This window comes from Rhinatrema bivittatum, chromosome 15 (genome assembly GCF_901001135.1).
Source record: "Rhinatrema bivittatum chromosome 15, aRhiBiv1.1, whole genome shotgun sequence".
Lineage (NCBI taxonomy): Eukaryota > Metazoa > Chordata > Amphibia > Gymnophiona > Rhinatrematidae > Rhinatrema > Rhinatrema bivittatum.
The window spans coordinates 36346456-36358493 of record NC_042629.1 but is presented as its reverse complement, the minus strand read 5'-3'; the positions used below and the strand labels follow the sequence as shown (position 1 = coordinate 36358493).

The following is a 12038-nucleotide window of genomic DNA, read 5'->3' as shown; positions in this document are numbered from 1 at the left end:
GCCCTGGATACCACATATCTGTGTACTCTCCTCTGTGGTGAACTGGGTCCTCCATTAGATATTCATGATTTTTTGACCCAGTAGTTTCCTACTGCTTTTTTGGACTTCCAATTCAGTCAGAACCACAGCTGGAATCTGATGCCATGAGCCCTTCCTTCGCAACCACCTGGGGATCTGCCTTCCACTTTAGCCTTGTCTTTGTAGTGACGGTCCCGACTCCCTCAGGAACCCTGCAATCACTGGCCCTAAATCTAGCAACTAGGAGTCACCATTGTGCAAAGTCTGTGACTCTCTCCCTCCCACCCAAGGGTTACAAACGCTACCTCTGCAGCATCAATCCAGGTAGCAGAAGACCTAAGCCAGGAATGAGACCCCCCAATCTCTCCTCACGTCACTGCTCCTATTAGAAATTAATGGGGAACAAAGGACAACATTAAGTTGAGGACAGCGGACTCACCAGGGTCGTCTTCTTCTGCGAAGGCTACAATGTGGATTCCGTCCAGGTCATCCTCCTGTGAAGATCATGAAGACAGAAATGTTACAAGGAGATACCAGGCTCACTGCAGAGAGACATTAACACAGTCACTGCAGGGTCTTGGCTAGGCCGTAAGCTCCCTGTCCCTCCTGTGTATATGCACTGTGCACATAAAGTAGCTGTAATAGTGATACTGCCCCCCAAAGATGTTGAAAGATAACATCATACAGAATCACTGCAAGGTAATATCATCCAGGGTCATTCTTGGGTGACAGTATCTCGGGCTCACTGCAGACTAGCATCATCCCAGGATCCCTGTAGAGTGACATTTTTACTCTAGGGTTCCTGTCGAATTATATCATTGCTCCAGAGCCATTACAGGGCTATACGACAATTACTCCTGGATATTTCAAGGTTTGTTTGTTTGTTTTGTATTTTTTTTTTGCCCAGTTGCTCCCGGTTTATTTCTGGATCCTAGCAGCTTTGTGCCCCCTGCCGCTTGATCGCTTCACGGGTTATCACAGGCCTTGCTGCGAGGCCACCGCTGATGGATCGGTATGGGCTTAGCGTAGGGTTACAGCGCGCGTAACACGGCCTCCCAGAGCAAATTACAGACACAGCCCACCATGTGCAAAGTCACAATGCCAGCAGAATCAAAACTCCTGTTGCTAATGTTGCTTGGGCATTAAAAGTCCCAGGAAAGGAGGAAAAAATATGTTGGCTGTGCGCCAAGAGGCAACTGCCAATTTGCCATTAGCACATCCTTATTTGTTACGCTTTCCTTGCAAACGTCTACCAGTATTACTAGCAGCAAGTACGTTTTCTGAGAGCCTTCTCAACTGCACTTTTTCACAGAGCCTAAGAAATCTTCTCCTCTGTAATATTCTGAGGTCAGAGATGATATTTATTTGTTCTCTCTCTTTCTAGATTTCAGTTTTCCCTTTATTCATTGTAGCCCTCCCAGTCTTTTCTCTTAGATACATTGGTCTCGTATATAATGCACGAATGGATATTATATTCTTGATTCTTATTAGCTTAATCAGCTGTACTTGGTTATTTTTCTTGTGACGTTATGTGCATTTTGCTTTCTGTGTCATTATGCTTTTATGCAATTTATTGAAAGCAAATAATAATTTAAAAAATAAATAAAAAAACACCCTCTCTGTTCTGGAGCCGTATGGCCCCCACCCTGCCACCATACCATACACGTATCCCCATGACACACACAGCCCTTGTGCACTTTCATTTTCATCCAATGTCTTCAGAAATCCAGTTGGATCGTAGGCCGTGATGTGTCAGGATGTCCGGAGGAATAGCAGAGCTGACTTTGTCACATTAGAATCACCCCAGTGAAAAGAATATGCACACACAATCCTCTGCTGCTCCTCACTTCCATTTCAATTTATTTTAATAGAAGGAAAAGCCATCTAAATGCTAATTTGGGGGGTGTTGCCCTCCCCCTTCTCTAAGACCAAAGGTGACAGACAACAGCTAACAGCAAAAATGTTGCAGTGCATTGAAAGGAGAGGAATTCCAGCCAGAGACAGAGAAACAGAAGAACATTTCCAGTATCTTGGTTGTGTTTTATACCAAAGCAGAAATCAGTTTTTCTTGCTGCCTTTTTTTTTTTTAACCTTTGCCTAAGAACATTTACGAGCAGGAACAGTAGGAATCTGCTTCACCTCTCCTTCCTGAGCCCTCCTCCCCCACCCAGGCTCCTCTGCTTTCCCCCCTGGATGGGTTCTATGTGTATTGCAGTGATGCATACATCCCAGGGCATAGGCGGAGGGTGACTAAGCTGGTGGTGCACCAGAAAATTTCTTGCTGCCAAATGGCTGAAAAACCTCTTTTCCTAGCGTGTAGCCAGATGGATTCAGGACCAGTGGGTTTATGCTCCCCTGCCAGCAGATGGAGACAGAGTCAGGTTTTAAAGCTGACATCACCCTACGTACACGTACAGCCCTTCAGTATGTCTCTGTCTTCAGAAGATAGAAGACGTGTTTTCTCTATGGGGATCGCTGTACTTTTTGGAAGAAAAAAATTCTACTTTTAAACTGGAGAAAAAATTGAACTCTGCTCTTCTGCTGTGATACCTAAAGGTCCCTCCCCTAGCTGAGAATTCCTGAGGTGATTTCCGAGATCCCTCAGAGGTGTGCCTTGGTCTGGTAGCCAGTTCCTGGCGTGGACTTTGCTGCTGAAGCAGCTGAAAGGCAGTGGGGTGCAGGAAGCTGAGCATGGCAGTGACGGCCAAAGCCCTCTCCCCCCGCAGCCGGAGACTTTCTCTGTACTCAGCCGATAAGTGTTGAGCCCAGGTAAGTTAAAAAAAAAGAAGAGGATTGCCAATCGATTTAGAGACATTTGGAGGAGTTTCGGGAAGATTTCTTCTGGTCTCCTCACTCGGCGTGCCATACCAACATCATTCCCGATCTCGTTGGGGTAAGGGGAAGTGGGCTTCTGAGTGATTTGAGCAGCCCTCCAATAGTCTAGGCCCCACTTTAGGCTTGGTCGGCTCACCTCATGGTAGGTTGCGGTGGTACCATCTTGCGTGCATCTTTGTGCCCTCCATAGAGCGTCAATACATGTAGTGTGTGTCAGCTCTGCACACGCGCTGTGTGCATAATGTCGTGCACCCACATACATGCACAACTTACTAAGCTCACAATTCAACTAATGCCGGATGCATGGGCTATGCGTGCACCTCGCCATGGCCCGCGTAAGTGCCCAAAATCTGTGCACATAAAATTTTAACCGTGAGCTGACTGAATAAGCAGTTACTGTCGCTAATGGTTCTGGCAGTAAAGAAACATAAGCAGCCTTTTTCTTTGTGCTGCTTGTCATATTAGGGTTGCACAGTCTGACGTGGATTCTTGCTTATGTCAGCACTGTGAGGAAGCCTAGGGAGAGTTGGCCTTCCCAGACTTTGCTAAGCCCGGATCCTCCCATTCAGAGGATGGGTCAGCCACAGCCTTAGCTGGAAGTAATTCTGGAACTAAGTCATCAATGGGAGAGGGAAATTCAGCGGCACCTACCCCAGTACCTCCTGGGCTAGGCATGGGCCCGGCTGCCTTCTCTTGGGTGGAAGTTTTTCAAGGCCTTCAAGCCTTCGTACAGGCGCAGTCTACTACCTCACTTGCCTCTGTCCTGATGGAACCTCAGCCGGTAAACCCTCCCTCTCTCAGTCCTATCAGCAGACCTTGAAGCATTTCTCACCTCACCACGGGTATCCCTGGCAGGGACCCGAGCAGCATGGACGAAGGATACAGATTCCTTGGAAGACGGGGAAATTTCCCCTGATTTAGAACCGTGTCAGACCATGTTACAGTTTTTCCATAGAGACAAATTGCCAGCCCTGGTTTCCCAGACCCTGAAGATGCTGGGAGTCCCTAGGGCAGACTCTATGACAGAACAAAAGAAGAATCCCATTCTGATTTCCCTATGGAAAGCCTCTTGCTACTTTCCAGTACTGGAAGCTATCCAGGAGTTGATTGACCTGGAATGGGAAGCCTCAGAAGCAAGTTTCAAAGATGGACGAGCGTTAGAAGCTTTTTTCCCACTGGATCCAGCAACAAGAGAACGTTTGCATTTCCCTAAAGTGGATGCACTGGTCTGTGCCATCTCTAAGCGAACAACTATCCCAGTGGAGGGAGGAGTGGCCTTAAAGGATGCGCACAATAGACGGATGGAGTCCATCCTTAAACAGGCCTTTGACGCAATAGCAATGACCTTACAGCTTGCTTCTTGTCGTGACCTGGTAGCTCATTTGTGCCTGCTCCTCTCTCGGGAGGTGGATGACTCGGGGGCAAATTCCAGAGTGGTTATGGAACCTGCCACTGCCTTTTTAGCTGATTCAGGCTTGGACCTAGTCTGTACCTTGGCCAGAGGAGTGGCCTCAGTGGTGGTGGCAAGAAGACAGTTATGGCTGCGGAATTAGTCAGCAGACACAACCTCCAAGGCAAATCTCACAAAGATGCCTTTTAAAGGATCACTTCGCTTTGGAAGCAAATTGGAAAAGTGGGCCAGTAAATGGGGCGAATCTCCAGTTCCCTGGCTACCAGAAGATAAGTGAAAGCAGTTACAGTGCCCCTCACCTATGTGGGGTCAACCCAAGGGTTCCCAGCACTTTCGCCCCTACAGAAACATGACATTTCAGAGGTCTCAGTCCTTTGGGAGGTCTCAGTCCTTTTGGAGCTGACAGCCAAGAGAAGGGAAGGCTCAGGTTCGGGTTCGTCCCAAATCCTCCAATGAAAATTTGCCAACCCACCCTTGGAACAAGGAGATAGGGGGTCAACTGACCCTCTTCTACCAATGGTGGGTCGAGATCACTTCAGACAAATGGTTACTGGAGGTCATACAAGAAGAATATACGCTGGAATTTCGCAGCACTCCTCGAGACATGTTCATGATATCTCCTTGCCACTCCCAGCACAAGAAGCAGCCAGTGGTGTCTACCTTGATAAGGCCCCTCAGGTTTTCTCACTCTGAAAAGGTACAGAAGTGCTTCATTCAGTGTAAAATTGCAAGAAATGAGCTGAAAAGCAATCTACAAGCAAGTTTTAAACTGTATTGAATCTCTGTGCCCAGCTAAAGCTACTTTAGAGCCAATAGTAAAAAAGTGTTATACTCAGCCTGAAAAAGCTAAATTTAGGCCAAAAATAAAAGTATATACATCATAGCTGAGGATGAGGCTATAATTCTAGTACCTGCATCCCAGGAAAATACGGGGGTTATTCCATCTATTTCATCATACCCAAGAAGGAATGTTCCTTTTGCCCCATCCTGGACCTCAAGAGCGACAACCGACATCTGCGAGTGATTCATTTCTGCATGGAAACCCTATGCTCAGTGTTAATGGCCGTACAATCAAGAGAATTCTTAACCTCCCTAGACCTATCCGAGGTCTACCTACATATTCCAATCCATCAAGAACATCGTTTCCTACGTTTTGCAGTACTGAGTCGCCATTATCAGTTTTGGGCACTGCCCTTTGGCCTGGCCACTGTCCCCAGAACATTTTCCAAGATTCTGGTGGTCGTAGCGGCAGCATTGAGAAAAGAGGGAATCCTGGTGTACCCGTACTTGGACGACTAGTTGATCCGGGCCAAGTCCATGGAAGAGAGTCTCCGGGAGACCAACAGGGTGACCTCCTTACTTCAGGAACTCAGTTGGGTCATAAACCTGGACAAAAGCAGTCTCAAACCCTCCCAGTCCTTGGAATATCTGGGAGCCCAATTTGACACCAAGCAGGGCAAGGTCTTCCTTCCGACTACGCGGATAAGAAAGTTGATGTTCCAAGTGTGTAGGTTGATGAGCATGATACCCCGATGGTGTGGAGCTATCTTCAAGTTCTCGGTTTGATGGCGGCTATCTTCATGTTCTCGGTTTTATGGCGGCTCTTGTAGTGCCTGAAAGTAGTGCCTTGGGCAAGAGCACACATGCAACTTCTTCAATGCTCCCTGCTGTTACATTGGAACCCGCAGTCTCAAAACTATTCGATTTGTCTCCATTACCAATGGAAGTATGCTCTCGGCTCCAGTGGTGGCTGCAGGAAGCTCATCTGGGCATGGATGTACCCCTGTCCTCTCAAAACTGGCTAGTCCTCATGACAGACACGAGCCTCCGGGGCTGGGGAGCTCACTGTCAAGAATTGAAGGCCCAGGGACGTTGGACCAAGGAAGAGGCCCTCAGGAACATAAACCACCTGGAAGCCCAGGCAGTCAGATTGGTGTGTCTACAATTTAGCCATACACTCCAGAGTCAAGTGGTCTGCATAATATGTCAGACACCACAATGACGGTAGCCTACATCAACCACCAGGGAGGAACAAAGAGTCAGCAAGTGTCACAGGAGATAGACCTCCTTTTAGAATGGGCGGAAATACATCTACAGATGATCTCAGCCTCCCACATCGCAGGAAAATACAACGCCAAAGCAGACCTTCTAAGCAGGGAGAATCTGGATCCAGGAAAGTGGGCGTTGTCTGCCAAAGCCTTTCAGCTGATAGTAGATCGCTGGGGTCTCCTGTCCATCGACCTGCTGGCCACATTTATTTATTTATTTATTTATTTAAAGTTTTTCTATACCGGCATTCGTGATACAATCACATCATGCCAGTTTACAGGAAACAAGGGGGTGTGAAAACAGAACATTGAACAGGTGCATAGAACCATAAAGTTACATTAAACAAGGTTTTTTCTAACTGGGGGAGGAAAGAGAGTTAGATGAAAGAGAGTTAGAGTACCAGCTAATCAGCTAAAAAAAAAAAAGTTCATTATGGCTTATTTTATTTGGCAGCAGATTTTCAATAGGTCAACTATGAAGCAGCAAAATTAATTAAAAAAAAAAACCAGCATGAGCTCTATTAACATGTTTGATATAGAGCTTCTGCAATATTTCTCTTCATATAGGAAGGAGGAAAAAGCAGAATTTAAAATACAAAACTTCTAGGAAAGCAGAAGTTGCACCACTGATATATGCTGCAAAATACAAAAACATGCAGAGCAGCTCAGAATGGAAAGGCTGAGTCAATTTTTTAATGTCAATTTTTTAATTTTCCACATCTTACAATGCGAAGATTCCCTGATTGTTCAGTCGTAGAAGAGATCAGTGGTTCCTGGGGATTGACGCTCTCATTCAGACCTGGCCGGAAGAGGAGTTGCTATATGCCTTCCCTCCATGGCCCCTGCTGGACATGGGTCATTCACAGAATCAAGCACCACAGATAATTAGTCCTATTAGTAGCGCCAGATTGGCCCAGGCGTCCGTGGTATGCGGACATGCGGAGACTCCTGTGCCTCCCACCTGTACAGGGACCTGTTATAGCAGGGACCGGTCCTTCATAAGGATCTAACTCAATTCTGTCTTACGGTCTGGCCCTTGAGAGGGCTCGCCTGATGAAGCGAGTATATTTAGCGGAAGTAATTGCCACCTAACTCTGCGCATGGAAGTTCTCTATATCCCTAGCATATGTGCAGGATGTATGTAGAGTATTTGAGGCCTGGTGCGAGGAATGTGGTGTTTCCCCTCAGATGGTCAAAATCCCACTAATTCTGGAATGTTTGCAGGATGGCTTGAATAAAAGTTTGACCCTTAACTCTTTGAAAGTCCAGGTAGTGTCTCTCTCCTGTTTCAAGGGCAAGGTGCATGGAACCCGCCTGTTGGCTCAGCCAGATGTGGCCCATTTTCTGAAAGGGGTGAAGCACCTCTGGCCATCCCTATGATGGCCAGTTCCCTTGTGGAATCTTAATCTAGTATTTGAGTTTTTGGCAGGGCCTTCATTTTGGCTGCTGCGCAGTCTTTCCTTGCCTTTGTTAACCTTGAAAATGGTGTTCCTGGTGGCTATATGCGCGGCACGTCGCATCTCGGAATTGCAGGCCTTGTCGTGTCGGGAACCGTTCCTCTGGATGACTCCAGGAACGTTACAGCTTTGTACTGTTCCATTTTTCTTGCCCAAGGTAATCTCAGACTTTCATTTGAATCAGTCCATTTCATTACCATCCCTACATAAGGACAAGGGTGTGAAAAAATACCGCCTCCTCCGTCATTTGAATGTCAGTAGGCTTTTGGTGCGGTATCTGGAAGTTTCAGAATCGTTCCAAAAGATGGACCAGGGTGAACCAGCTTTGCAGGCTACCATAGCTCACTGGATTAAAGAAGTGGTCACAGGAGCCTAAGTCTCTCATCGACATCTGCCGAGCGGTGACGTGGTCCTCCTTGCACACCTTCTCCAGGTTCTATTGCCTGGATGTTCAGGCCTGAGAGGACGCAGACTTTGCAAGGGTGGTGTTAACTGGAGCGCGGGCAGCCTCCCACCTTGATCAGTCCTGAGTCCATCTGGCTACATGCTAGGAAATGAAGAAATTACAAACCTGAGTGTAGACAGATGGACTCAGCATCCCGCCCACGGCTGCCAAAGAACAGTGCCAAGGATTAGCCTGTGGAGTGAATATTGATTCCAAGAGATTACAGGTAAGCCATTATCCAGTCCTTAGATCAGGGTATCTATAATCTTACTGGGGTTCGGTGTTTATGTTTAGTTGAGTACAGTTACGGTTATCCGTTTTTAATCAAGTTTTTAATTAAGCTTTTTCAATAGTATGTCCACTGAAGGACTGAGGTCACTTGAGGGGTGTACCTAGGGTGATGTCATCTTTGAAACGTGACTCTGTCTCCATCTGCTGGCAGGGGACCATAATCCCCTGGTCCTGAGCCCATCTGTCTATACTAAGGAAAACTAAATTATCAGGTAAGTAATTTCTCCATTGCACGCCTTAAGAACATAAGAATATAAGAACATGCCATGCTGGGTCAGACCAAGGGTCCATCAAGCCCTGGATTGGCCACTGTTTCCAACAGTGGCCAATCCAGGCCATAAGAACCTGGCTAGTACCCAAAAACCAAGTCTATTCCATGTTACCATTGCTAATGGCAGTGGCTATTCTCTAAGTGAACTTAATAGCAGGTAATGGACTTCTCTCCAAGAACTTATCCAATCCTTTTTTAAACACAGCTATACTAACTGCACTAACCACATCCTCTGGCAACAAATTCCAGAGTTTAATTGTGTGTTGAGTGAAAAAGAACTTTCTCCGATTAGTTTTAAATGTGCCCCATGCTAACTTCATGGAGTGCCCCCTAGTCTTTCTATTATCTGAAAGTGTAAATAACCGATTCACATCTACCTGTTCTAGACCTCTCATGATTTTAAACATCTCTATCATATCCCCCCCTCAGCCGTCTCTTCTCCAAGCTGAAAAGTCCTAACCTTTTTAGTCTTTCCTCACAGGGGAGCTGTTCCATTCCCCTTATCATTTTGGTAGCCCTTTTCTGTACCTTCTCTATTGCAATTATATCTTTTTTGAGATGCAGTGATCAGAATTGTGCACAGTATTCAAGGTGCGGTCTCACCATGGAGCGATACAGAGGCATTATGACATTTTCCATTTTATTCACCATTCCCTTTCTAATAATTCCCAAAATTCTGTTTGCTTTTTTGACTGTCGCAGCACAGTGAACCGATGATTTCAATGTGTTATCCACTATGACGCCTAGATCTGTTTCTTGGGTAGTAGCACCTAATATGGAACCTAACATTGTGTAACTATGGCATGGGTTATTTTTCCCTATATGCATCACCTTGTGCTTATCCACATTAAATTTCATCTGCCATTTTGATGCCCAATTTTCCAGTCTCACAAGGTCTTCCTGCAATTTATCACAATCTGCTTATGATTTAACTACTCTGAACAATTTTGTATCATCTGCAAATTGGATTACCTCACTTGTCATATTTCTTTCCAGATCATTTATAAATATATTGAAAAGTAAGGATCCCAATACAGATCCCTGAGACACTCCACTGCCCACTCCCTTCCACTGAGAAAATTGTCCATTTAATCCTACTCTCTGTTTCCTGTCTTTTAGCCAGTTTGTAATCCACGAAAGGACATCGCCACCTATCCCATGACTTTTTACTTTTCCTAAAAGCCTCTCATGAGGAACTTTGTGAAACGCCTTCTGAAAATCCAAGTACACTACATCTACCGGTTCACCTTTATCCACATGTTTATTAACTCTTTCAAAAAAGTGAAGCAGATTTGTGAGGCAAGACTTGCCTTGGGTAAAGCCATGCTGATTTTCTTCCATTAAACCATGTCTTTCTATATATTCTGTGATTTTGATGTTTAGAACACTTTCCACTATTTTTCCTGGCACTGAAGTCAGGCTAACCGGTCTGTAGTTTCCCGGATTGCCCCTGGAGCCCTTTTTAAATATTGGGGTTACATTAGCTATCCTCCAGTCTTCAGGTACAATGGATGATTTTAATGATAGGTTACAAATTTTTACTAATAGGTCTGAAATTTCATTTTTCAGTTCCTTCAGAACTCTGGGGTGTATACCATCCGGTCCAGGTGATTTACTACTCATCAGTTTGTCAATCAGGTCTACCACATCTTCTAGGTTCACTGTGATTTGGTTTAGTCCATCTGAATCATTACCCATGAAAACTTTCTCCAGTACATGTACCTCCCCAACATCTTCTTCAGTAAACACCGAAGCAAAGAAATCATTTTATCTTTCCGCAATGCCTTATCTTCTCTAAGTGCCCCTTTAACCCCTCGATCATCTAACGGTCCAACTGACTCCCTCACAGGCTTTCTGTCATTGTGATATAATTTGTACCCCGGTATAGCACTGTCCCATTGGTTATCCTCCTTCCACCATGTCTCTGAGATGCCAATTAAGTCTATGTCATCATTCACTGCTATACATTCTAATTCTCCCATCTTACCTCTTAGACGTCTGGCATTAGCATACAAACATTTCAAAGTTTGTTTGTTTGTATTTTCATTCTGCTTTTTAATTGATAGGGATAAGTTAGAATTTTTTAGCTCAGGTGAGTTTTTAGTTACAGGCACTTGGACTACTTTTCTAATTATTGGAACCTCACTGTCGGGATGCCCTAATTCTAATGCATCATTAGTATCCTTTGAAGATACCTCTCTCCGAACCATGCGCTGCTGAGCGACTGTCAGCTTTCCCCTTTGTTCTAGTTTAAAAGCTGCTCTATCTCCTTTTTGAAGCTTAGCGCCAGCAGTCTGGTTCCACCCTGGTTAAGGTGGAGCCCATCCCTTCGGAAGAGACTCCCCCTTCCCCAAAAGGTTCCCCAGTTCCTAACAAAACTGAATCCCTCTTCCTTGCATCATCGTCTCATCACCATTTTCTTGCATCACCACAGCAACAGGAAGCCTCCTCGCTCTCTCATTTGTGGGAAGACACTTTTTTCACCCACGCGGGCTGCAGCTGCTCCCGATCCTCTCGTCCTGCTCCGGATCCTCTCTTTAGCCATGCGGGCTGTGCTGCAGTTGCTCCCGGTCCTTCTGGCCGCAACCTTGCAGGCCTCTCTTCCGGCCCGCACGACTGTCTTCCGCCTGCAGCAGGATGGGCTCTGCCGCGGCCTTGCAAGCCTCTCTCTAAGCCCCGCATGGCTCTCTGCTGCGGACCCGCCGGTTTCTCTTTGGGCTGCAGCAGCCCCTCTTCTTCTCTTTGGCCGGGAAGTTTAAAAAAAAAATTACATGATGGGAGCAAGTGGCCCACTGAGGAAAGCCCGATCCCCTAATAGAGCAATCCGCCCCTGGTGGCAACGTCCCCTAAGAAAAGGTCATAGGAAGCACTTCCAACACAGCTTCCTGTGAGCTTAACATACTGTCCATTGTAATTGCGGAGGCTGCCTTGTGGAGTTGGACAACTTGGGAGGACTGTAAGCAACTCCTTCAGAGCATCTTCACGGATAAGTGACACCCCAGACCCAACGTCAGTCTCCGTGCTGCATTCACAACCATGGATGGAGCAAGAGGGGAGAGATGGAGGGAGGGAGATTCATAGGGAAGAGTTCAGATGAGGGGGAACCACGGAATGGGTGCTATAAAGGGGGAGAGGACCAGAGAAGTGTTGTGCACGCAGCAGCTTGCACTCTAATTGTAGGTAACGTTCAGCTTCTATGCTAAATACTCTCTTATTTTCAGTTCCTATCTTTTTAACTTTGCTAGTTGTGCAGCTGCCTAGT

At 46.1% G+C, this 12038-nt stretch overlaps 1 protein-coding gene across 1 annotated transcript in view; it reads right to left on the bottom strand.

The window, feature by feature from the left end:
- The window catches only part of CASQ2 (calsequestrin 2), a 51632-nt gene that overhangs the window by 14635 nt on the left and 24959 nt on the right, over window positions 1-12038 (bottom strand). The window contains exon 8 of the mRNA XM_029577836.1: window positions 458-512. Coding sequence (XP_029433696.1) covers window positions 458-512 — 55 coding nt within the window. The remainder of the gene's footprint in view (window positions 1-457; window positions 513-12038) is intronic.